The 27,841-nt window shown below is 36.1% G+C and overlaps 2 protein-coding genes across 2 annotated transcripts in view; both read left to right on the top strand.

Annotated features, from left to right (window-relative positions):
• The first annotated feature begins 272 nt into the window (after positions 1-272).
• Positions 273-15,685, top strand: LOC581962 (GTP-binding protein 2). Its single transcript, XM_030998701.1, has 12 exons — positions 273-495; positions 2,787-2,813; positions 4,911-5,095; positions 6,625-6,736; positions 7,270-7,467; positions 9,540-9,726; positions 10,455-10,671; positions 11,469-11,604; positions 12,026-12,084; positions 12,585-12,753; positions 13,808-13,969; positions 14,756-15,685. Exons 1-12 carry the CDS (start codon positions 406-408, stop codon positions 14,912-14,914), a joined length of 1,701 nt encoding a protein of 566 aa, XP_030854561.1. The 5' UTR covers positions 273-405; the 3' UTR covers positions 14,915-15,685.
• A 6,164-nt stretch (positions 15,686-21,849) lies between these two features.
• The window catches only part of LOC585618 (ubiquitin carboxyl-terminal hydrolase 34), an 85,986-nt gene continuing 79,994 nt past the window's right edge, over positions 21,850-27,841 (top strand). The window contains exon 1 of the mRNA XM_030998700.1: positions 21,850-21,936. Within this exon, the coding sequence (XP_030854560.1) occupies positions 21,876-21,936 (61 nt within the window). The 5' untranslated portion in view covers positions 21,850-21,875. The remainder of the gene's footprint in view (positions 21,937-27,841) is intronic.

Below are 27,841 nucleotides of genomic sequence, written 5' to 3'. Positions count from 1 at the left end.
GAGGAGATCGAGCTAGGCTAGGTAGAACAGGAGGGGTGCATGCATGAGGAAGAGCTAGAGACAACAAAATCCTATAAAGACACGAAGAGGGGGGTTTCAGCAGAATAATAGATGTATCATTATTGTGTAAATGGTCTTAACTTTACTAGGACATGTAATGATGTTGCAATTCTTTCGACATATGTTGCAAAGTCAGTTGTGTTATTGTTGTCTTATCAATTTCCTGTCAGTTGCATCAGATAATAATAATAATAATGTTATGGTGATTTATCTGCGCATGCGCAGTGCGTGAGGTGGCATATACAGAGGATTGACTGGTTGTATCAAGAGCGGAGAAATCCGACTTTGAACAGCATTTTAGCAGCAATTTCTGACCTGAAATGTGCACTCGTGTTTGATTTCAACATGGATATTAGCTGGAATTTGTCGGGTTTCATGAGCAGCCAGGAGAAAGTAGAGGTATCTTCCTGCTCCCTGAACAACCTTCCGCCAGAGGTAAGTCAAAACAAACAGCGGTTGACAGTGAAGGCGGGTGGGCTAGGCGCGGGCTAGTCAGCTTCAAGCGTCGGTGGACCCTAGGCTATATGAAAAGAGCGGATACACGGGTTGGGCCAAAACAAAACAAAAGATTTCTAAGTTCTTGCACTTGCATTTGAAGAAGGTTTGCCCTGTAGATCTATGAAACTTTTACTGCCATTATTTAAGGTATTGTCGGTAGGCCTAGTAGAAGTAAAAAAAAAAGATTAATTTTTTACTTTTGCTTGTTTACATTTCCTTTTCAGCATTCAGTGTCTAGACTTTTGATTGACCTGTCCTATAAACATTAACACTCAGTATACAAATAATACACAGCAGTGAGGGCATTAGTAAGAATTACCCACACAAGCTAAAGGTACCTTTGGAACAGTCTAACATGCCCGAGGCGGTGGCCGAGGGTGTTTAGACTGGTACCGAGTGTGGGTAATTTTACTAATGCCCGAACAAAATGATGTGTATTAGTTCTATTACTACTTGTTTTATAAGATTTTGTTTTATTTGTTTTATAACATGGTTTTACTAAATGACCGGTCATTATCGAAATTACGCATTAGGCAAAATAAATGCCTGGTCACGTGTACGCTTTCAACCAATCATTTATTTTTGATAAGGATCCACGTCATCATCTTATGATAATGACTAATGCCTGGGCCTGGGATTAGTTAGAGTTAAACAAAAACAAAAAAATTGATTTGAAAATTGACTATATTTTCTTCACATTTGGTCTAATCATCAATTACCATTATCATATCCTGTTAAATGTTATAGTTCATCATCATATCATCTTCATCGATCATCATGTGAAATTATGAAAATATTGACAAAACCTCAGCAAATTTTGCAGTCTTTTGCGTTAGTTACTTGCCAACAAGAGTCTGGAAATCTTCATTTTTAGAAAAAATATGTTATCAAAATTAAAAATTAAGAGTGATACCAACTGATTGTATGATATTAGCCTTTGCAAATTATGCAATTATTTTACATCTGATTGATTGGTTTTTTTGACAATTCTGCTGTAAACTCCTGTGTGTGAATTAACGTCTTTTTGTTTTTATTATTTTTTCGTCAGTTGCAGAGTATTCTTATCCGACATTGAATTTTGAGATTGCGATATCTCCAGAATTCTTTGATGATTAATTTTCTATTTGCACCAAATTGTATTCTAAAATATTGCTGTTTATTTTGTAATATTGAACTAAAATAGATTTGTGTAGAATATGAGAAATCATGGATCGGAGTCACATTCCTAATATTTTTTCAAATCTCTGCGAGCTTTGGGCACCCTATCATTTTTCTTAAGAATAAATTTATTAAATGTGGCCTACTGTACATTATGGTTGCAAATATTATTTTATATCACCATAACATATATAATCTATTACTTCTACCAGAACCAAGATAATTGTACACAAAAAGGTGCATGGTGGTCTGGTGGAGTTGCCAATTTGCTTGTGATAGATATCAACTTTAAAAAACCTTAACATTGATACATGACTATATTTTAAATCGTTCAACTAACTTATTATCAGGGTGGTCTTCCTCTTTAAAGATCTCTGTGAGATCTTGAATGTTCAACTCCCATTATTGTCACAAAAGGGTTGCATTGGTATTTATTGCATACGTCACAAAACTCACAATAGAATGGAAGAGGTCCTTGGTTGCGGCGAAAGTGATTATGATGAAGGGAGTAGAAGGAAAGATAATGAAGGATGAAACTGTTGTGCTGAAGTAACTTTCATTGTCATGCCATTGGATGCTAGCAAAACTTATCAATTTGAATTCTGTGAAAGTTTGTGTCAGAGATCATGGTTATCTCAGATATACATGTATGTAGAACCACTAATAAGATATGCCTTGGAATTTGAGGCATCAGTATTTCTTTGGTAAATCATGAAACATCCTGGAGTACATGTATATATTGTGTGTTTGAAAGTAACGCGCCATTGATTCTTCATATTATAAGTCAACACATAGAGCTACATGTACATGTACACGTACAAGAAGTGTTCAGATTATCGTCTAGTTATTAGGTTTTTGTTAGATACAACAAATATACATGTACCCTAAGCCTTAACCCATACTGTACCTGAAACAGTGCAGAAATAATTTGATGTTTGGGGTGAAATCTGTGAAAGAGCATTGTGGCCAGCCTATATCAATCATCAATGATAAATTTCTTAATTACCTTTAAGATATTTTCAAACATTTTGAAATCACTCAAAATTATCTTTTTTTTGGTTTAATTTCAGGCTGCAGAAGGCAATATTGAGTATAAGGTAAGCAATTATTTCTCTCTCCTAAACTTTGTTTTTATATGACATTCCAGAATGTATTTTTTAAAGTCACTTATTCAATGCTATTTTGTATCACTGCATACTTTTAGTAAGAATTGTACTGTTTTGTAATGTCAAAATTGTTGAATAACCCCTTCAGATATTAGCTTTCATGCAATTATTATCCTGGTATGTTTTGATATCAGTAAGAATAGAAATGTTGTATATTTTGATGTATGTACATGTATAAAGTACATATATAATGTGTATGTACCGGTAGATTTCAGCTACGGTTGTAGGCAATAGGTACTGTAGTAACATTTGATTTCTAGTACATGTACATATGTATTATGTCACATACATGTAGCTAAGATATGGGCTTAGTAGGCTTACAACTTTTCTGTGTTGTTGTTATTGGCCTACTATATCCAGGGTCTTGTTTATATTATTATTGTTCACAAAGATCAGAACAGAGATGCCTGACTGACAAGACTTCTGTTGGCATTCAGGTCACATGACATTGGCATTATATAACGGAAGAGTCCGCGATGTTATCATGCCAAGGTTTTAAATAGTCTGCAGACACAGACTCTGATTTGACACTTGACCACAATTTTCCAAAGGTCTTGAGAAGATCCTTGCTTAATCAGTCGTTGGCTGTGTCAAATCAGACCGCAGGAGCTACATTGTGTAAATTACAGAGCCTATGCAGTGTGCTGTCAGCCTAGTCTCACTGTGCAGACTCTGTTTTTACACACAGCGAGTGACAAGGGTCTGCGCCTGCAAACTACAAATAGATGTCAAACGTGCCTGATGAAAGGTCATCAACTGGCTGTTTGTCTATTTGATAACCTGTTCATACTAGAGGAAATTTATGAAACATGTCGAAAGAAACGTGTAATGAATCATTGTAAAGTGAAAGAAGTCCCACTCAGTTACGGTACAAACAATTTTCATATACATGTGATGTAATACCATGTTCAAACTAGAACAAGACCCTGTAGTCCCTGATTCTTTTTGTGAAATATTCAATCAAACGATGCGCAACATACATGGTATATGGCGTTTCTTTTTAAATATGATATTCAGAACTTCAGACTGGGAACATGAACTACTAATCAGAGAGATATGTACATGTAGCTATACAATGAATTCTGGTTGTCTGAATTCTGGTTGTCTGAATTTGGATTAGTTTGTACAGCTACAAAATGAGTACCCCTGGGCCTGGAGATACATGATCCCTTGATAGTTGATAAGGCCATACTTTAAATTAATGTATAGTTGTAAGTACGGTAGGCCTATAGATGTTGACAAGTATTAAAGGCCTAGTTACTGTAGTATACCCAATAAACAGGTTTTTTAATATAATATATTCAAATTCTATGCATAGTTTTGTATGTAAACTGGATTCTAAGTACTAATAGTGTAATTCATTTATTAATAAGAGGTAAATGGATAATATGCATAGCTCATTACTAGGTCCCCATGAAAGAAACATCCATAAATTTAAATTAGTAAACTGTCTATTAGGGTAGTTGGATCACTGGGATGAATGCAAAATGATCCCGTTTGAAATATTGTGCACAATCATTTGAATTTCTGTGAAAGATATGACTAGTCAGACTAGATTATAAATGAGGATGCTTTGCCAGAACATCAGACTTCCTTTTCCATACTTTTATAGAGTTCCAAATCCTGACTTGCCAAGATTATTCTGTTGAAAACTTGATACCGGTAGTTCTTATAAATTTTCATGAATTTGTTAAGCCTCAAAAAGGTTAAAGTTTGTTTTTTCTTCCCTATGCCTATGGAAATTTAGAAGTACATTTACTTTCATCTTGTACTTCTGTTGGCCTCCGGACATTTTCTTACAGGAAAACTGTCATGGAATAACGATCGACAGCCTATTTCACACCAGGCAGCTTTTGAGAACTGCAAAAACTAAGGTCATGCTGTTTATTCATGGCATGGAAACTTCTGTGAACCTCCTATGCAACTTATGAAAGTCTTGTGCGTACAGATGTTTGTGGTTTTACAATATTAGTTTTATAGTTCACTGTTAGAAGCCATAATTGTTTATTTATTTTGTTCCATATTTAGTTGAAGCTAGTGAATCCATCCAGTAGTCGCTTCGAGCACCTAGTGAGCCAGATGAAATGGAGGTTGAGGGAGGGCCAAGGAGAAGCTATCTACGAGATTGGGGTAGAAGACAATGGCATGCTAGCCGGTCTCTCCCAAGAGGAATTGGAAGCATCGTTGGATACTCTCAACAGAATGGCATCCAGGTAAGTTTGTGGAGGTCAAGGGTGAGCTAGGGTGTGGCCAGTGGGTGTGGCAGTATGTGAGATTGGTGTTGATGACGATGAGATGCTAGCTGGTCTCTTCCAAGTGGAGTTGGAAGCATCATTGGATACTCTCAACAGGATGGCATCCAGGTAAGTTTGTGGAGGTCAAGGGAGAGCTAGGGTGTGGCAGTATGTGAGATTCGTGTTGATGATGATGGGATGCTAGCCGGTCTCTCCCAAAAGGAGTTGGAAGCATCATTGGATACTCTCAACAGAATGGCATCCAGGTAAGTTTGTGGAGGTCAAGGGAGAGCTAGGGTGTGGCAGTATGTGAGATTGGTGTTGACGATGATGGGATGCTAGCTGGTCTCTCCCAAGAGGAGTTGGAAGCATCATTGGATACTCTCAACAGAATGGCTTCCAGGTAAGTTTGTGGAGGTCAAGGGTGAGCTAGGGTGTGGCCAGTGGGTGTGGCAGTATGTGAGATTTGTGTTGATGATGATGGGATGCTAGCCGGTCTCTCCCAAAAGGAGTTGGAAGCATCATTGGATACTCTCAACAGAATGGCATCCAGGTAAGTTTGTGGAGGTCAAGGGAGAGCTAGGGTGTGGCAGTATGTGAGATTCGTGTTGATGATGATGGGATGCTAGCCGGTCTCTCCCAAAAGGAGTTGGAAGCATCATTGGATACTCTCAACAGAATGGCATCCAGGTAAGTTTGTGGAGGTCCAGGGAGAGCTAGGGTGTGGCAGTATGTGAGGTTGGTGTTGATGACGATGGGATGCTAGCCGCTCTCTCCCAAGAAGAGTTGGAAGCATCATTGGATACTCTCAACAGAATGGCAGCCAGTTATGAAGTTGGTATTCCTGTGGGGTGTTTCTCAAAGATTCTAAGTCGAACTTAACTCTCAGTTGGACTAAACATTATGGAGAGCCATTTGTAGCCTTAAAATAAAATATATTAAAAGCAAAAATTCATTTATTTTAGACTTTTTATAGATTCCACATCATGAACATGAAATCTCCTGGATAATAAAATACAAATGATTTGAATCAATAGTTAATGCCTTTTAAAATAACTTTTAAAAAATATTTTCAAAGATGCTAATGGCTTTCCATATTTGTTAAGTCAAACTTAGGACCTTTGTAAAACACCTCCCCTGGTTTGCAGATGCAACAAATATCTCTCTCTCCCACCTCAGTTGAAATGAGCATGTGACACTATCACTCTTCTCTACCTCATGATGTGTACCGGTACATGTGCATGTACATTTGTATGTTAACAATGCTGTTTGAAAGGGGATACCGGTATTTCAGAGTGTACCGTATGTACATTATATTCAATTACAATTTGCAAAGTGTGTACAAATGCCTGAAGGATATTTGACACTCACTGTAATGCTAAACACTCAACAAAACAGATGTACTTCACTACGTATAATAATGATTGTTGTAATTTCATATTTTGACATTTACTTCACTTTTCCATGAAACTAAAATTCAAAATATCATTTGATTACCCTTACTTTAGACTTGGAGCTACAACGACCATCCTGAGGGAGCGGTGTGTAGATTGTGAAGGAGAGAATACTGACAGGAAAGCTTGTGAAGTACTTGTGAGGAGGGTTCCTGATGACCAGCAGGTAAATTAGATTTATTTAATATATACATCTCACAAGTATTTATATACTGTTCATTAAAAACGTTCAAACACAATGTATAATAGGAATAAAACAAGTGTAACGTTTTTGCTGAAATGTATTACTATTATGTAGGGCCATTATTGACAGTCTGGTTGATAAAACACCATTTTAGCTGGAATATTACATGTCGACCAAAACTCTGATATTGACAACATAATTACAACAATATTCAATTGTACCGGTAATTCCACATTAATTTATCCAGTGGATTAAAGTTAAAATTTGAATTTAAGATGTTTGTTACATTTGTAATACTTCTTTTTAGACGTTTCAGTGTTTCTATATTATTTTTATGCTTCACATTACATAATTATCTTATACAAATACATTGTGTGATAGTATTTTGTGTTTTTGCTTTTACTTTATACGTTCCTTAAAATTCAGCCCTCATTCTTCCCAGTGGATCATGTATAAAAATACTATTTCAATTCAATCTAATCTAATATCATTTCCCTTTATTCACCACCATTCAGTTCATAGATCTTCGGATAGCAGTACTAGGCAATGTAGAAGCGGGAAAGAGCACTCTACTAGGGGTCTTGACACAGGGTGAACTGGACAATGGCAGGGGGAGGGCACGACTGAATCTCTTCCGCCATCTACATGAGATCCAGTCAGGCAGGACGTCCAGTATCAGCCATGAGATACTTGGTTTTAATAGCAGAGGAAAGGTAAGAAAAAGTGGCCCAAACATTGTGGAGCGGTGTGTGCAGCGCTTTGTAACTGTAAAAAGGCGCTATATCAAACACCTTTTGGATGGATGGAAACTGGGCTACATAACACAAAGCTTAACAATCGATCGTCCAATTGATTGCAAATTAATAGTGATTTTAAAATGAAGTCAATAGCAAAAATCAATGTTAGGATCAAATGTTAAGCTTTGTTTTCCTAGGCCCTGGTGACCAGACATTTGCTCTCAGCCGTTGCATCAAACTTACCATTGATGGTAACTTTGCCATCAATGGCAACTACCAAGGTAACAGGGCTCAACAGCCAATAAAAATCAAGGTTTCCATAGTAGTTACGATTGATGGCAAAGTTACCATCAATGGTAAGTTTTGTGCAACGGGGCTCAGTTGGTGAGGATATTCCAGGGTTTATTTTGTCAAAGATATAGGGGTTAGAGTTCAGGTTGGAAGTAGGTTTTTAGGCTAGGTTTAGGGTTAGGGTCGAGGCTAGGTAACGTGTTTGTCCTGGGTTGGAAGTCTGGAATTTAATTTTTGTAGGAAATTGACCACAGAGCAAATGTTGCCTAAGTACGAAAAACAATATTTAAACCCAATGTAGTGACAGTATGAAGGCTTACTTTCCAAAACCTTTTGTCAGCCTTTTGGAGGTACAGTATATGTTTGAAAGAACCTGTCTAGAAAGACTACCTGCCCATAGTGGCCTTTTGCAGAGTCCATTGAAGTTTCCTTTATAGACTGTTTGGACCATCTATAGATTTAAAGGCATAAGCTCTTCATATGGCGAAAATCATCCAACAAGGATGGAAAACGCCATTAAAACCAACAACAACAACATTCAAACTACAGTTTCTAAACTGTAATAGCATATATGGCAACGCCACACACTAGCCAATGCGGAAACAACAATGTTTACAAACACAGCTTTTACACACATCGTACCCGCACATGAAGATAATAGGCGGTTATGTAACAATGGCCGTGATTACAAGGCCAGAGCTGTTTTGGCTTCTTAAAGCTGCAGTCAGCTGATAAGACTAATCAATAGAAACTTCTGATCCAAGGACCATTAACTGTTAAATGACCCTCTTCTGTATTGATTGAATACATGAGTGGTTTTAAGCTTGGGATTGAAATGTTAAGCCCCCAGGGTTAATCCCTTTGCCCTGGAAACTTCTGTGTTTATAACCTGTTTCCATTCAGTTTATTCTGTATTCACTGATACCTGTATGATTCACAGTGCATAGAAATAGAAAGTAGATCACATATTATTATAATATGTGATCTACTTTCAATTTCTATGCAGACCTCCATCTCAAAAACATCACATATTTATCAATTCTTTGAAATAAAAGAGCTACCCGGTACTTTTGATTTGATCAGATGAATGAGTGGTTTAAAGTTTTTATTAAATGTTGAATTCCTCTTCATTAGCTATACTTCTGTGCTTATATATACCCGGTAACCCATTTATACATTTGATTCTGCCACTGTAGGGTTGTTGGACTATTAATTTATCCTCTTTAATATACAGGGATACCTGTATGATTCTCAGCACATAGAAATTGAAAGTAGATCACATATTATAGACCTCCATCATGAAAACATCTAATAAAAGTCCTTTGTAATGAAAACAGGCCCTATAATTACATGTACATCATAGTATTGCAAAATGGAAATGTAGAATAGGGGAACTAATAGGCCAAAAGGCCTGGTAAAATAAGTTCCCTAAAAGTATAGTAGATATCATTTTTTTTTTTTTTTTACTTATTCTGTTACTGAAAGACATGTAAACAAATTAAAAACAAACAGTGATAAAGAAATAAGCCAGAGGAACAGCATAGTGCAAAATATGATTAGGTTTTATGTCAGTATTTGGACAAATAATACATTTTCAGACATTTTTTTAATAATCTTTGTTTATTGCAAATGTAGGGTTCAGTCATCTGTATGGGCTGGATTTGAATATGCGACCTTTGGTTCAGCGCTTTACTGGCCTATCCAGCTTGCCCACTCAAAATTATTCATGTTTCCTACATTTTTTAAATACGTTTTAGGTGATCAACTACTGTGATTCTCAGCAAGGTTGTTTAACAGCAGAAGAGATCTGTGAGAATGCTTCCAAGCTCATCACCCTGCTAGACCTGGCTGGGCATCAGAAGTACATCAAGACGACCATCTTTGGGCTGATGGGATACGCACCAGACTTTGCCATGCTCGTCATCAGTGCAAGCACAGGCATCGGTAAGATCAGGGTTCTAAGCTGGCCAGTGTGTTACACTCTTGGTGCTGATACTAAGTGTTAGGGACTAAGCAATACAGTGAAACCTGTCTATAAAGAACACCCAAGAGAGACAAGAAAAGTGGTCTTTATAGACAGGTGGTCTTTCTATACAGGTGGTCTTTCTATACAGGTGGTCGTTAAAGCAGGTTTGAATGTACCATGAACACTTTCCCCCTGAGAAGGGTAATGAATATGCTGATGACAAATTTAATATCTTGCAATATTCATTTATTTTTATTGGCGATGCAGCCTTGTACAGGTTTTATTAAACCTTTTGCTGCATCCCCGGACATGTTTATTTTTTACTGAATATCTGAATAAATACAAATTAATATCTACAAAATTACTTCTGTCCTCCCAAATCACCAAACCACCCCTGGTATGCTGCGAGGCCATATTCACTAAATTTAGAACAAGAGTAAACTAGTTCCAACTGAGAAGCCTGCAAATGATTGGATTTCTTTAATTTAATCATTAAACAAAATAAGTCATCTTCAATAGCGTTTTGTATTTTATTTTCGTCAAATACTTCCATGGTAAGTCAATCAATGCCATGCCAAAAGATGTTAGTGCCAGGCTGGCATTCAATTCAATTTAATTCATTTTGAACTGTCAAATTCTGAAAGCAAGTGAATATTCCACAACACCTCCTCATGAATAATCAGTGATTCTCTCTTTTGCTACCTAGCTGGTACCACCAGGGAACATCTAGGACTGGCCATGGCTCTCCAGGTGCCCATCTTCATTGTGGTCAGCAAGATGGACATCTGTTGTTCAGCGGTCAGGCAGCGTACCATCTCTCAGCTGACCAGGCTCTTGACCGGTCCAGGCTGCAAGAAGGTTCCCTATCAAGTCAACAATGAAGATGATGCCGTCACAGCCGCAATCAACTTCAACAACTCAAAGTAGGTGTAGAATGCAGTGTAATAAGCCAGTTTGTAGATAAGAACCTATCATTTATCATTTATTATATACAAAAGTTGTAAAACCCATCAAGGCAAATACTGAATTAGGGCTCATGAAAGTTATGCAGTCATTCAGTTCTTCCCCAATGGCTCAGTGTCAGTCTGTAAATTTTAAGTCACCAACAACTAGACAGCTTATATTTGTATATGTATGGCTGTCATGTATGGCTGTTGAAAATTTGCAGATGAATAAAATCTGCACAACAGGGCCCCGTCACACAAACATAAGTCAGGTTGCTTGCTAATTTGCTATTGACTGTTATGTACAATCAATCAATCGTACAATCAATTCTTGCGTTCCACAATTCTTGCGCCGTCATTCGGTTCAGTTGCGACAGTCACTCTAGCATGATAATTTTGGGAGTTTGGTCGACAACTTTCTCAACAAATTAGGGGGCCGTTTCTCAACACCAACGACAAGACAGTCATAACTGTACCAGCCAACTGCGGAGATATCTCTGATCTTCCTAAACCATTTCACAAAGAGCTTACTAGATAGATATCTCGTGAAATTGATATTATCGGCGAGATGAGGAGCCAAGACATAGCCTTAATCGCAATTCCACCTGGATTTTAAAAAATGCTTCCGACCCGCGTTTGCCTCTCATGGTACGAACGTTGGTGGCGCATGTATTGTGAAATGCGAGAATTGCTAAGCTTTGTGTTACAGCGCCCTGTACTTCTGTAATTCTGTTTTTAGACTAGACTAGACAAAACACTCTTTCTGTCCTTTGCAGCATATGTCCAATCTTCTGCGTGTCCAGCGTCACAGGAGCTAACATGGAGATGCTCAAGAAATTCCTCTATGTTTTGTCTCCTGCCAACACTTCTATGGAACAAGAAAAGCTGACGCAGGAATTGACGGAATACCAGGTAGGTCCACAACAGTAAGGTGATAACAAATGTTCTGAATGAATTGTCAAAGTAACTTAATGGTTACTAATTATTATAATGGGGAACCCCATGTCTAGGTACCTACAATTCAACTTGAAATCAAATTAGAATTTGCTTTCTATTCCTCTTATGTTTACTTTGGATTATTCCTGTATTCTAAGGAGTAAGTGTGCCAAAAATCTCTTCAAAATAAGTATATGGAGGGTTCATTGACACAAAGACGTAACTCCATATTTTGCCAAAATGAGTTTTTGATATCAAATTTTTTTATCTGTTGTTCTTCCATACTTGCATAATAACAATGATAATGCTCATAGATTATTTTTCACCTCTTCCCAGAACTCAACCTTCTCTTTAACTTTAACTCTAACATGTACTGTTTGCAATCTTACTCTTGCAGGTTGATGAGGTGTACAGTGTTCCGAATGTTGGGCGAGTAGTAGGAGGTACACTATACAGGTAAATCATTGGAATAGTTGATGAATGGTATCATGTCTCCCTGCATGTAATGTCTACATATTTCTATGCATGTATTGTAAAGATCACTTGTAAATATGGAAACGAAAATTCATGTTTTTTTTTAAAGATTTTAATGTCATGTGAGGTGTGCTATCTTTCAAGGACAGAAATATTTAAGATATAAACCCAGGGACTTATTTTAAGATTTTAATGTAATAATAATAATGATAACAATGATATTTATAATAATGTCATGTATATTAGAACAATTATGGCACTCCATGTCAAAGCAGTAGTTACATTGTATATTATTAGTAACACTGGAGTCAAAATCTTGTTGAATAATTATCCGTTCTACCCATTAGATTAGATTTGGAGTGAACACTTGCAATACTTAAAGTTGGAGGTGAGACCCAGGGTTGCAGCGATTCAGTTCGCTTTTTGCCTCCCAGTTCATAAGCATATATTTTTCTAACGTTTAGAGTTATGTTTTTTGACAGGGGGGTCATCAAAGAGGACGACACTCTACTACTAGGACCTAGTGAGGAAGGGACCTTCAGCAAAGTGAACATCCAGAGTATACACAGGAACCGGTCAGCAAGCAGGGTGGTCAGGGCAGGTCAAGCGGCCACTCTGGCCCTAGGGGAGATGGAAAAGCCCATTAGAAAGGTAGTAACCGTTCCAGTGTTCTAATTTATCATATGCAGAAAGCAATAGACCTGGGGAGTGTTTCACAAAGAATAAGATCGACTTTAAAGTTGGACTTAACTATGGCAGGCCTTACATGCCACTGGTTGTCCTCACGTTTATGATCTTTAGATAATATTTTTTCCTTCAATGATGAACTATCAGAAAATATAAATTCTGTAGATTTGTGACAAGGATTTTACGTCCCTTGAGAGACCAATGCCAGTACCGGTAAATGGTGAGATAAAACAATGGCATGAATAGCCTGCCATAGTTAAGACCAACTGAAAGTCGATCTTAGTCTTTGTGAAACACCCCCCAGTTCCTAGTTAACTTAGGGACAAATGAACCTCAAATATCCACAGATCTTTAGCACATGCACAAGGAGACCCCCCCAATGTTTGGCGTGTTAGAATAATTAATGCCAAGGTGATGGAGGTGCTTCATGAAGACCTTTTGTTTGCCCTCTTGAGTAGAATGATTCCACCTGTGCCCCATAGAATGTGCTGCTGGAGAATAAGTGAATATTGATTACATAACTTTCATGAGCATGAATGCATTCAACTTTAGATGCAAAAAAAATAAAAAACCTGGGGCTTGGGGAAATTTGCTCTCCTAAGCTACAAGTTTTTTTAAAAAGCTGAAACAAGAACCACTTGGAGTAAAAAAAAATAAAAAAAATGACCATTCTGGTTGTAATGTATGCAATGTATCATGATATTGTTACTCAAATTTGCCATCTCAGATAAAGTTTTTCAGGTTTGACATGTCTTGTTGTATTCAAAGATTTACTTTTATTAAAGCCTGTCTGCACTAGTTTGGCCAGGAGGGATTAGACCTCCTTGCAAGGTCACTGATAGGTGGTTATCTCATCAAATCAGCTGGCAATTAACATAAGAAAAGGGGGATCATGGGAAACCAACGGGCACTGCTTAGGCATTGTTTGCTATATATAGGACCCAAGTAGTGCAGTCCGGCTTTAAAGAGATTTCTGTACATTTTATTCATGAATTAATTTTCTTCTTCTTCTTCCTAGGGAATGGTTTTAGTAAGTGAGAAACTAAAGCCAACACCTTGCTACGAGTTTGAAGCTGATATATGTATCCTGTACCATACTACCTCCGTCAGTCGTGGATACCAAGCAACCGTGCATATAGGCAACGTCTGCCAGAATGCTATTATATGTGACATGGACAAGGCAAGGGATTCCCCTCTTTTATCTTCTGAACAAGTAGACCTGGGCCCCGTTTCACAAAGCCTTTTTTCAATGACAAATGACAAAAATCAGTGACAAATCTGCTACTAACCAATCAGAAGCAAGGATTTCACTAGCTTATAACAACAACTGTCATTTGTCACTGATGTCAAGTTTTGTGAAACACCCCCTTGGGCCCCATCTTATAAAGAGTTGCGATTGATTTGGAAGTCTTCTAATCAATCGCAAGTTTGCAGTCTCCTATCTCTTATGTACATACAGTAGCTGCGATTGATATCAACTCTGTATAGGCCAGGGTCCTGAAGCTGAGTTCAAGCTCATTTTAAAGTCCAGTTTAATGAAAGAAAAAATATAGATTAGGGTGTAGTTGTAGTTCATGTAGTTCTTGCGCTGGGTGTAGTGAATTAGTAGAATACAGTCATTTTCATAGTTCTCTTTGTTAATTCCTTTATTCATTGCTGGTTTGAAAATTTGTGGACAAGAGTCCTTTCTCAATAATTATATTTCGCATGTTTGCTTTAACAAAAAATCTGTTCACCTATCATACTCAATACAGCTGATGTTATTCAAATACAAAGGAATAATGTCTTATAAATCACATAAAATTGAAATATTAACAAATTACCTCAAATCCTAACTTTCAATTTATTATTCAAATCCCAAAGTGAACCTTAGAAAAAATTCTCTATTTCTCTAAAGTTTGATTGCTTGTGTTTTATTCAATCTCAGTCTCAATCTCAATCTCAATTTCAATTTATTCTTGAACAGGATTCTGTGAAAATCAACGAGCAGGCTTTGGTGAAGTTCCGGTTTGTACGGCAGCCTGAGTACATCCGGGAGGGCGCCAGAATCCTCTTCCGAGAAGGCTCTGCTAAAGGTCTTGGACAAGTCACCAAGGTCTTTGCATTATCAGCAGTGGAAAGATAAGGAGGTGTACATTGATATATTGATAGCATTATTAAGATTGGGAAATATCATATTAAACTTGAGCATAATTAGAAATTATTAATATGTCATCATTAATCAAGGATAACTAGATATAACAATATCTCAAACAGCATAAATGGTTTTGAAAGCAGGGCCATTTCCATTTTGAATGCTAGGAGGGTGTTCATGTTTAAAATAATCGAAATTAACCACTTTCTGGCTCGTAATAGACAAAATCATCTCTGTATTAAAATATAACAGTTAATGCCCTTCTGGCTCTCAGCACATGATGTATTCTTCATCCAAAGAGGTTGTATCTTGCCTATTGCAATTATATTTATGTAGAAGTCTGCTTGTTCCTTCATCATCGTAGTTTTAGCACTGTACATAGTTTTCTTCACACATCATGTTTTACAAGTTATTTAGCTACCAATTGCTGTTGCTGAATTTTGAACAACGGCAGAATACCCCACCACACAAGTAACCCTAACCCTGACCCAAACTTTAACCCTAGACTTGACCCGAACCCTCATTTATTGTGGTGGGGTCTTATGTAGATATGCCTAGAATTTGTTGATACCAAAGAAGCCTAAAATGTAGTTATATTTAACAAATTTGTCGGAGGTGCTATGGATTGCTTTTAGTCAAATATGATGTGCATCTGAATTAGGAAATATTAAATCGATAGCTGTATTTCACTTAAAATTAGCTGTCAGCTTGAATGCAGAAACTAAATTGAAATAATTTAAAACATTGTATTCTATTCTATCATAAAGGAAAAGTGTCTATTTAAACATATTACAGTGATTTGTAGGAAACTTTACAGTGTATAATCCATTTTAATTGCTTTTACTTGAGCTAAACTGAAAAGAAACATAATGTACAGTATTTTTAGCTTTTTATCATTGGGTAGTGGAGGAGATTACTGAGGAAAAAAACCTCTTATTCTGGAGTATTTGGTTTTAAAGTTTCCAACCAATATTGATCAGATCGAATTGAATTGGAACAGTAACTTTTGAAGTAAAACGCTCAACATAAAAAATTCCCTGTAATATTTCATGGTGTTTTAAATATTTGGTGCAGATTCAAGTTATCATCCTATCTGGTAGATTTTTAGCTGTATTTTCTGTGTGTTTGTATTATAGATTATCTTATAGCTGTGTGCATATTCTTCCTTGATAGTCTTGTAAATAGTGTACAAAAATAGAGTTCATTTTATACCTCTATGTAAATATTGGAAGCTCTCTACATATCTGTGTGTGGTGTGTGCCTGCAGTTACAAGGCCATCGTATTTTATTGGCTGCCAATATTCTATTTTCGTAATGCAACCAAATTTAATGCGTACGTCTTTGTGAAGAGCCTTGGTACAAATGATTTCATTCACATGTTACAAATAATTTTATCTCAATAGTCTGAATTGCATACAATATTTGGGCAAACATTATGGCCTGCCCTACCTAACAACACTATAACAATATATGCAATTTGCATTCTGACTATTGAAATACAATTATTCTTAATAAGTGAATGAAATAACTTGCATTGAGGCACTTCACAAAGATGTATGCATTAAATTTGGTTGCATTACGAAATGTGATATTTCCATATGGAAGTAAAAACGGCACAAAAATGTGTTTCACTGTTGATCAGTCATGCAATAGCTATCCTCCTCATTGAGGAGTTATATTTATGGTGATTGTGTAATTGCAGTATTTTCGTCCCACATTAATCTGTAAAATGTTGGGTAATGTACTTGAGAGTTTCATCTTGTAAACTGCCAAAAAGCTGTTTTGAACTTGGAAAACATCTGTATTTAACAACCCTATCGAGGGCAGTTTATGACCTTCCTTTTTCTTATTTTCTATTGAAATAGTATGTTGTATTTGTTTTTTGCCTAATGCTAGAGAATAAGTCCATGAATAAGTCTTTAGGTGGTATGACCTAAAACCATTAACACACACAATGTATGTGTTTTACATTGAGGAACCATTCCTAGCTCACTTTTGTATTTAAATGGAGAAAAAAGTTCTTGACTTTGAAACGTTAGATTTTTGTTTTTAAGTTTGAGACCTGATTGGGATATTAATAGAGTATTTATTTTATTACATCCTTGTGTTCTTCGATACTTTAACATTTTATTGAAAATAGTGAGTTTAAAATGATGTTGCTTTTCTTTTTAATTATGAATTTATGAATTCTGTACTTAACTTTTTTGTTGTATTTTATCTTTGACTTTAAGATATCAGTTCATTTTCACAATTGATTTTTATCTCTCTCTATCTCTCTTCTTCTCATTCTTCTTTTAAATTAAGACTTTTGCCCAAGCGTCCCGGGCTATGTTATCAGATAGTTTAGTGTCAAAGCTTTTAAATCTGCAATTTATTTTGAATGACAAATAATTATGCACAGCCTGATTTGGTATATCGTGAGAATTTTCTTCTAGTATGAAGACCTTTTTACATTCAGAATAAGAAGAAATTAGCTTGGGTTCGATTAACAGTATTGAATTGTTTTAGTAATGTAAATACAGATATTGGAAAAGAAAATTATAATGAGGAAAAGCTTTACATCACAATACATTTTTAATCAGCTGTCTATGAATGTCAATAGGCCTTCCTGTGTTATTTATGACCTATAATTGATATTTTAAGCAATATTCATAATCTTTTAAATCATATATGAAAATGGTATGCAAGTGTTCCAACATATATCTGCAGGAACGTTTCAATGGATCGTCAATTAGTATCACTATTTATGAAACTGTTTGTTGATCAAACCTACAGTCAGTTCTTGTGAAAAATTTAGAACTATACCATCTGTTTAATATTACTTCTGATGACTGGAGTGAATATGGTGAAATGGAAATAATGATACAAAAACATTAAAAAAAACAATAACATACAACTGATTTTTGTAGCAGAATCATATTTGAATCTTTGAGTGTTTTGTTTTAATTTCTTATTTTTATATATTTGTTCATCCCTTTACTCTGTCTTTGTTCTAGCTTCCTTCTATTACCCCTGTCCCTCCCCCTCCCATCTTCTCTCTCTCTCTCTCTCTCTCTCTTTCTCTTCCTCTCTCTCCCTTACTCTCAGGTCTCTTTCTTGTTAGTATCTGTCTTTGTATTCCATTACTATGTTCTGAATCAAGTGCATAATTTATGATGTATGCTCAAGTGATGCTTTGATAAAGTAATTTGTTACCTAAACTACCAAAACAAGAACATAAAATGAGAGTGAGATGGAAATACAGGGAGAGTGGGCGAGAGAGAAAGATCGTGAAGAGGGAAGCGAGGGAGGGTGAAGTGAGTTGGAAAGAGAGATTAACTTTCGACAAGGAGAAAGAGTGAGAGAAAGCGGGAAATGATGGAAGAGAGGAGGAGGGAGAGACGAGTTGTCTGGAGATGCAAGTGATTTGTAAAGAAAGGGAAAATATATAGGGACGGACTGTAAGGAGGTGTTGTGGACTACAGTACAAACACGGGAGGGGACAAAGATAATTCCTTCCTTAAAGTTTATGAAACTAAAATGTTCCGTCCAAACAGATGTTCACATGATATAGTACGGGAAATAAAAGTAAGTTTTTGAAGAACTATTGATGTCATTTTAAGTTTTATTTTGAAGTAAGTAAAATTGGCGCTTGAATTTTTACCTTACTCGTGCGAAAGCGTATACCATAATCTTAGCTTGTGGAAAGTTGTCCACCACCTCATTTAATACTCGCGGGGAATGTCTAGTTTTGAAAGGCCCTCTCTAAAAAAAAAAATCTAGTGATCACGGACGTCACTCCTCTGGAGAGTGAAAATGTAGTGAAAATAGAGTGAACATTCACTCTTTTCTTCTTAGAGAGCACTCTAAAATCAATCGATTTTCACTCCTAAACAAGTGATCACGGACGTCACTCCCAAGAAAGTGAAAATAGAGTGAAAATTCACTCTTTTTTTGACATTTTTAACGTTTTCACGTTAAAAGGAGCTTGAACTGCATAATTTATGCAGACGATCTCGCAATTATTTCTAAATCCCCTCAAGGAATGCAATACTGTTTAAATCACTCAACTTAACTCCTGGATGTTGAATATTAATGTCTCCAAAACTAAAAGAATGATATACATAATAAGTCAGGCAGGTTAAATGATAAGAGTGAATTTGAAATAAACGGGGAAAAACTTTGCTCGGTAAAGGAAATTAAATATTTAGGCATTGTTTTTAGTAATAATGGATCGTTTAAAACGGCGACAAGGGGTTTAGCGGGTAAGGCCAGGAGAAACTTACGGCAATAACTACGCCCTGTATCAGGCACAGGGGGAGGGTTTTGGGGGTTAACCCCCCCCCCCCCCTTTGGTATTTTTTTTTGTGTAAACCTCCTCTAAATTTCCCTAAACCCACCCCCCCCCCCCCTTTTGGATTTTTTTTTTTTTTTTTTTTTTTTTTTTAATTAAAAAAAACAAAAACTAAATTCCCATGGCTGACCTAAAAAAGCTGACCTTACCCCCCACCCCCAACGGAGCAAAATGTCAAATTTTCAAATTTCGATACCAAAAAAAAAAAGAAAGTGTCCTCTTACCCCCCGCTTATTCAGCGGCTGGCTGAGTCGTTGCGAAATTTTCGGCCCGATTTATAAATGTTAAAACCCCCCCTTGAAAAAATCCTGCGTACGCGCCTGCCCTGTATCAACCTTATTAAACCTTTATCTTTAACTTACTGTACAACCTATTTTTGCTTTATGGATCAGAAATTTAGGGTGCTAGTACAATGAAGAACATGAAGAAAATTCTTTAAATAGAAACAGGGAAAACACCACTTTATTATAAGAAATAATATTGAGAAAATACACATCTTAAGGGTAAACAGCAAATGCACTAATTTAGCAGTTTCAGCCGGAATTGGAAGGCATCCTCAACTTATTCAAATTGCAATACACATGCTCAAATATTGGATACGAATACGAAGTTTGGATGAATTACGTAGAGCGACGAGGCTCTTCCCAGGTTTCAGCGTCCTTATACAGTGAAAGCAAGAAAAGTATTTATCTCATACTGACCAAAATACATTTTAAGAACAATATCATGACCAAACTACGAGCGCACAAAAAAGACAACAACAAAAAACGCCCCCATATCTACGATTCTGTGAAGACTGCAATATGAATGTATAAGAGATGAATTCCATATAATTATGAAATGTGATAAATATAAAGATTTACGAGTATATTTTCTTTAAAAAAATTAGCAATTTGGAAGAAAAGGAAACTTGGAATGTCAAGAAAGAAAAAAAAATCATATTTATAATGAGATTGGTCGACAATAAAGATAATAAACATATAATTGCAGTGAGGGTAACTTTAAGATACTATGTAACATCAAAGTAAGATTTTTTTTTAAATACAATTTGATGAAAGATAAGTATTCGACCCTATTATTTTCTCTATATTTCTTTTATGTATTCGACCTAATGTATTAAACGACAATGGCCCCATTTATATACTACAAGGCAACAAATTTACGTTTTTGGTTTACTTTTTACAGTATGTCGCATAATTACTCATTTATTTTAGGCGAAACGATTATCTATTGCATTCCATGTACCTCATTTGCCTATTTTGTATAGCATGAGTAATAATTTATTTTAAAAATTGCTATATTAGGTAATTATATTCACAATTTTAGCGCCATTCATTCCACACAATACCAGAAAAAATATTATATAAACTATTGTTCCCATATTTAACCGTTAACCAAGTTAATAAAACTTTCAGAATTCTTTTTCACGAATCATAAAAATGTTTTAAAAATGATACTTTTTTCAAGTGCAGGGAATCTTAAATTCTTTGAATAGAACATTTCAAATAAGTGAAATCTTAGATTACAAAGTGGAAAATAAAAAAAATTAATGATGGATAAAGGAAGTTAGTTGGCAAGTACAGATAGCAAGTATTTACAGAGGCCGCATGTGATTTTTGTAATGTTTTGTATAATAAATTATGCCCCTTCCCAGTGTTGTAAGTGTTTAATAGTGAGGTGTAAATAATCTTAGAGTATTGTTCATCCTCGGTCTCGGTCCTATTTTATCATGGACAAATGTTTCAACTTATTAAAAATGTGTGACAATTCTCATTCCCAAGTTCCGAGTTGTAACAGCGCCATCTGATATTTTTTTAACTCTTGTACATGCATGTCCATGTATGAATCACCCCATGTATACAATGTATGTGTGACTATTTGGTGACAGGCTGTTTTCTGGCCTACTAGTATACGAATGTCCATCACATGTAAAAAGTTGAATAGTCTATCTAAGACTATAATTATAAGTCGTTTAAAAAAATACATGTAGAAAGAATTAAAGAAATTAACTAAGGAAAAAGAAGAAGAAGATCGAAGAAGAAGAAGAATATAGAATTAAGAAGAAGAAGGAGAAAATTTGTGACATAAAAACAAGAAACAACGAAACACAACACAAAAATAAAATAAAACAAAACAAAACAATTAACAAATCAACAAAACAAAACAGAATAAATCCAAACAAAACAAAACAAAACGAAAATAATTGATTTTAAGGCCTTATTGAGCGAGGGAATATTCATTCCTAGATTATTGCTCGATCGTTGAGCTAGGGAGCTGAACCCGCCAAATAGCCAGAGCGTTCATAAATGTAATTTTTCTTTGATGTGAATATGTGAACAAAAGGAGTTTTCAGAGCTTGCATGCTATGCTCGTAATATTGCAAGATAATAATACAAGTGCACAAAAAAGACCAACCAGCATGTGCTAGATTGGTGCCAATTTGAAAGAAATATTCAATTAAGTTTGGTAACGAATATAAAGTAGAATTTGAGATTACTGTTATAAAATAAACATATATTATTTTTTAAATATCGATAGATACTCATCATGAATCAAAAATCAAATTTCACATCAAATTATTTCAACAAAAAAGTAGCAACAAAGTACAAATATTGCAAAATGGCGGGGGATAACTCTGCGGATTGTTATTGTGGAGATATTCTCAAGCTACTTGATTTGAGTAAGTGGTTTAACTTTCTCCTTCGAGTTAACATTTTTGTGTAGAAAAAAATGAATGCTTTGTTTTTATTGAGGAAAAATGTTAAAAAGTTGTAAGATGTTTGTAAACGAGGTCCGTAAGTGCATTACGTTTAACGTTATAATGCATGTGTGAGAGGAAAATTGTAGTCCCAGATATTAAAATCCACGTAAGTTCTGAATGGTGTTTGCAGACTCTGGTCGACTTGCAGACTCTCATCTCAAGCTAAGTCTCAGCTCCGTATGCCACAGTCATCATTCATCGATCAGTCATACTCGTAGGAGCATTAGTATGCCTTTTTGTAAAGGCAAAAATGTTTAGACATCCTCAATTGATTCTCAAATTTTGTAAACATCACTGTACAAACTCATCAAAATGCTCTAAAAATCGGCACTTTTGTGACAATTGCCATTGATGACCACCACCTAAAATAAATTATAAATTAGGACTGCAGAGACCGAGTGCAGTCAACTTAGACTGTCTCTTTTGTTTGTTACTGTTAGCCTCTTATTTGTATACTATAGGATCCACTCCTCTCTTTATTAGAGACGTGAGCCGACCATACATGTACTGTAGGGTCTGCTCTGCAAACTTTGCCACAATACTCAATTTTATAGTCGATTCTTAATCTGATGCATTTATTCTTGAAAATTTGGCCTACGCTAATAATACATTGGTTCCATTTACCAGATTGACTGTATGAACTATGATGCATTTGCATTTTAAGGAAGGGTCTTTTTTCCGGATTTTCTTTGTCGAAATTGAACTCTGTAGCCATATTTTAAACTGTTACTGCGCATGGAAATTGACTAAGGAAATTGACTAAACACTTGACTTTGAAGTCGTTCAAGAAGTTAACAAAAATGTGAAATTTTGATACCCAGGCAATAGCGATTTGCTTATACCTTCTATGTGTTCCTGATGATGATGATGAGCTAACTATGTGCGATTTACATTGCACAGCGCTGGCCTCTTACAAGAGTTTGCGATGTTCGTTATGCCTGAAATGCAAATACATTTGCATGGTGCAATGAAAGAAAATAAATATTTTCGCATTGCCAATTTGATACTTACATTACAATTATAGCGATTTGTGTAAAAAGGCGCCCGTGCAGGGAGTTAGCTAAATTCAGCAGCTAAATTTAGCAAACTCTGTGTGAGTGCCTTGGTGTACTAAACTGATTGCTCCTATTGCTGTTTTGGGAGATGGGTTGGTCGAATTGTACAACAGAGGTGCAAGGATACTCTTTTTATGGAAGCCAGGGGCCCGTTCCTAGAAACCGTCATGAGTCTAACTTTTTGACTAAATCAGCTTTAGTGAGCAACTTGTCCGCTACGTGTTTCACGAAGCCCTCTTTGCCAAGATCAACGCAACATCCTGACTAAGTAGTTATGACGCCTCTGACACCGTCATATCTCTGTCGTAACTTTTTAGTCAATGGGCAGCACCATCACATGTCATTTATTGGGTAGACTATGGCTGGCAAAAAAGGACAAGAAATCCTCCGGCTATGATCTTACTACACATTCACTTAAACAGGGAGTTATTTTTTTTTATATTTAAAAATCTTTTTAAAATATGCCATGGTTATATCTAAGGCTTTTCCTATTTAACTAAACTGATTACCTGTATATGTGTTTATTTCCACATTGTAAAATCCTCGATAAGATGGGTAATCTGCCACAACAGGCAACCCATAGTTAGAAGTGTATTCTCTAGTTTTCAGACCCATATTGCTTTCGAGATATATTCTATCTTCAAATGTGTAAAATAAATACTTTAAAACATGAGTTTTAACGTTTGGACTTTGGAATGTCAAAGTTTTGTCATTTGAATATTGTACTGACGCCTAAAACAATGGACAAAGCTTTCAAAACATTGTATTTTTATTAAGAAGAATATAAGGGTGTATTTTTTTTTTATAAACTATCAAATGAAAATATCCAGGGGGTACCCATCTCAAGACAGAAACTGATTCACCTGTCATGTAATGAAATACTCACACTTATATTTTACAAGTACTTCTGTTGTATAATCTACACAAATTTGGAAGTATATTGTATAATCTCTTATTTCTTGGTATCATTTTCAATCTTTTTTATTACTAATTCATTTAACTACCGGTAATTGCATTTTCCCTAATATTACTTTTGTAATAATCCGGAGGTACAGTATTGCGACTAAGGCTAAATCGTGGCTCCTCTTCTCGCCGATAGTATCGATCTCACGAGATATCTATCTAGTAAGCTCTTTGTGAAACGGTTTAGGAAGATTAGAGACATCTCCGTAGTTGGCGGATAAAGTTATGACTGTCTTGTCGTTGGTTTCTAGGAACGAGCCCCAGTTCTTCTGTGTCCGCCATCAACTCTGTCTGCCACATGGTTCATGAAGAATCTGCGAATTGACAACATGTTGCAAATCAACTCGGTCAGCTCAGTCTGACATCTGAGATCATCTCATGCATTTTCTGGGTGAGGATTTGGTGGTTGATTGTGATATGCTGCAGAAAGGTCAACAAATGCAGCACCTGTGATTTTTCCACTCTAGAAACGATCTTCAATGAAGTGTGTGAGGCTCAGGCATTGACCAGTGCATGATTTTGCAGGTCTGAAGCCTTGCAAAGGTAGCTGATGCAAAGTTTAGGTCTGGGTCGTATCCTCGTCTCAAACTTGAGCTATTGAAAGAAGGGGGGAGCTTAGCATCATGGATGAGAGGCGCATGTTCAAGTCTGCCCTCTTAACTTGCTCACCATCTTTGTTAGTTTCAGCATTGCCCCAGTTGACACTATTGCTGTTGAAGTCACCCTATGGTCACATTGATATGGCTACTGCTGAGGTCAGGGGGAATGTCAAAAGTGACAGAAGGAGGTTTATACATGTATGTACTGAGTTAAAAGAAATTCTCTCGGGGTGTTGGTGGAGATGACTTCAATGTCATCCTTGTCAGGAACTGATGTCTTGTCAACATATAGCCTGTTGCGAATAAAGACTGCACTTCTATACTGGTCGTGTGGCTTCTCAGCAATTAGGGTCATGCCAGAGATGTGGGGACGTAATCGGGAAGGTCCATGGTGCATCTCTTGGAGACAGAGAATGTTTTTCATTCAAAGCACAAATTCGCCAATAGATCTTGATTGGCACCAGTAAGACCTTTGACATTCGTTGATATTGCACACTAGGCTAATCCTGACAAGGACCCATGCATGCAATCTTTGGAATCATCAACAGTTCTAAGAACTTGTTGAGTCTTAATAACGCTGTAGGTTTAAAGCGTTGATTTGATAGCTTAGTGTAGTTAATGGATTCGCACGTGAGGATGGGTACCGTGACATGAATGCTCCTTTATTGGCCCCCAGATTGTGACAAGGGTGCATTTACACTCAAAGTGTATTCAAAATTGGGCAGGGAATTTTTACTGAGATACTGTCTGATACCCCTTTCATAGTGCTTCTATCGTAGTCATACCGATGAAAATACTGACTGAATTTTCCTTATGTAAACAAAGATGAAACCGCCGTCTTCCCTGCTGTCCCTTTCATTGTGCCGGTGAAATTCACTCGCTGTGGCAAGCCCTGGCCGGAAGAGAAGAATGAAACGAACGTACGGTAGCGAAAGTTTCTATGTGCAAATTCAGTGAAAACGATACAACATGTGCGATAAACAAAAATCCATCGTGCTTTCATTACATAATATGGTAGTAACAGTTTTAAATATTGTTTTGTTCACCATTTGGTCTAATGAATATATAATTTTCAATAAATATATTATCATAACGATAATTTGGATTTTCTTTTACAAAGCTTATCATTAATGTAAAATACAAATAAAATGTATCAATTTAAGCCCTCGCCCCATCTACAGTGTAGCTAGCATGCAGCATGTTCTACAAAATGTCAACAGACACAGCTGGTTCCAAAATAACAAAGTTCTGTTTGTTTAAAGTAATGCTTGCATTTCCATAATTTTATTATGGCTGTCTGCCTTAACAACAAAGAAGACAATAAACTTCATGTACGGCTGATCGTAAACGAAACAGAGTTTGTTGTTTGTTGCTACGACAGGCAGCTTGTGAAAATGAATTCGTTTGATAAAATTATGGAAATGCAAGCATTACTTTTAACAAACAGAACTTTGTTATTCCTGGCTAATTTTTCCTGATTGAGGTGTCGTATGAAAGGGCAGAGAATAAACTTTCTGGAAATTTGATTTTCTCTTTGAAATTCAGATACCGATCGCCAAATGGCTTTTTGGTACCCTTTCTTCAAATTGTTTTAATCCCTCATGCATGAAATATGCATCATATGAGTTGCATAAATGAAAGAGGAGGATGTAAGCTTGACAAATATGTGTCATTTATTAATTTTTTTATTGTGATTAAGTTATGATAAAACATTGATAATTTTCGAATTCGTTTTTTCTGGAACGCACTGTATATAATAAATCCAATGTCCCAGAGGCTTGCAGGCACAATGGCACATGTTTTTGATATGTTCTCCACTCCCTGGGGAGCATTCCAGCCAGTCAGCATTCACATATATGTATGCTAATCCAACCACAATCCTACCAGTACCCACTTAAAACATGAACAGAGAGAAACAATTAATCTACAATGTATGTTTTCTGGTATCAAGCTAGTGAACCTTAGCATAGATCCAGTAAAGTGTTTGAACCATGTGACTAACATCTTTACATGTAACACTTGTACTGTCATGAGTATGTAAATAAAGTGCACTTATTGCACTGGAGAATACTTTTCAATCAATGTATACATTGTTTACAATTCATACATGGTTTACATGGTCTATTTACATTTGTCTGGTTTACATGTAGGTCTACAGTATTGATCAAAAGTGTGGATATACATGTACAGTATTCTCACCTGGAATTCCCATAAAAATACACAAATGTTTCTTGATAAGTTATATTTATGAATACTTCCCATGGGATTTAATGTTCGAGCGTAAACATAGCCTTTGTGAGTATATCCATCTACAAATGCAGTTCATTTAACACCTAACTAGACATGACCATTTGATTAAATGTGTGAGAACTGGCAGTCTGGATGTCTGCTAGATGTGGATGCTTTCACCTTGTACACAAGTTTGTAATATATTACACTACACCTTCAAGGCTATCAGACATAATACTCAATTGGAAAGCCCAGGTGTGGGGCAATTTCTTCCCCGACATACACAGCTCTAGCTAGACTAGCATCCAGCTTGCTTAATATCTCATCATCCCTTGTGTGTATTAATAGCAAGCCAAGTCAGCAATAGAAAGCCATTTATTCACGCACACACACACAACCTTTTGTCACCTTAGAAAGCACAGGGGTACACAATTCCATTCATAAAATTTTGTATTGAGCAAGTATGTGCTTTATAATGTATTATGAAGTGTGTACCGTACATGTATGCTTGACTACACAGAACAGTGCTGGGGAACATTTCTTCAGCATCATAGATAGAGAAATTTTATAATACCTCTGTATGAGATTGTACATTTGTTAAATACCTTGTCGCCTCGCAGGCTTGCAAGTCCCAAATTCATTGATGCATTCCTATACCATTTCTTTCTGATTTTGATTCAACCATATGAAATTGATTGCTGAAGTGAATATTTTCTTTTAAATTGACACATAATAGTTTTAAATGCTTCAGCATGAGTGTGCGGTAGTGTTTATAGACTTTTTTCTATTTTGCAAAGTGATTTATGAAATTAATTAATAATTAATTTTTATAGACCAGGATGAATGCAGTATGTTGAATCAATTTATGTACTTAAAGTTTCAAGTGTAGCAGGGCAAGTAGGCCTATACCTGTGCTTTATTATGATAATCATCATCATTGTTATTATTATTGTGATTATTCATATTATTTACTACTTC

This window comes from Strongylocentrotus purpuratus, unplaced genomic scaffold (assembly GCF_000002235.5).
Source record: "Strongylocentrotus purpuratus isolate Spur 01 unplaced genomic scaffold, Spur_5.0 spur5_scaffold_5, whole genome shotgun sequence".
Lineage (NCBI taxonomy): Eukaryota > Metazoa > Echinodermata > Echinoidea > Camarodonta > Strongylocentrotidae > Strongylocentrotus > Strongylocentrotus purpuratus.
Note: the sequence above shows the minus strand (reverse complement) of the source record. Positions and strands in the feature narration are given on the sequence as shown.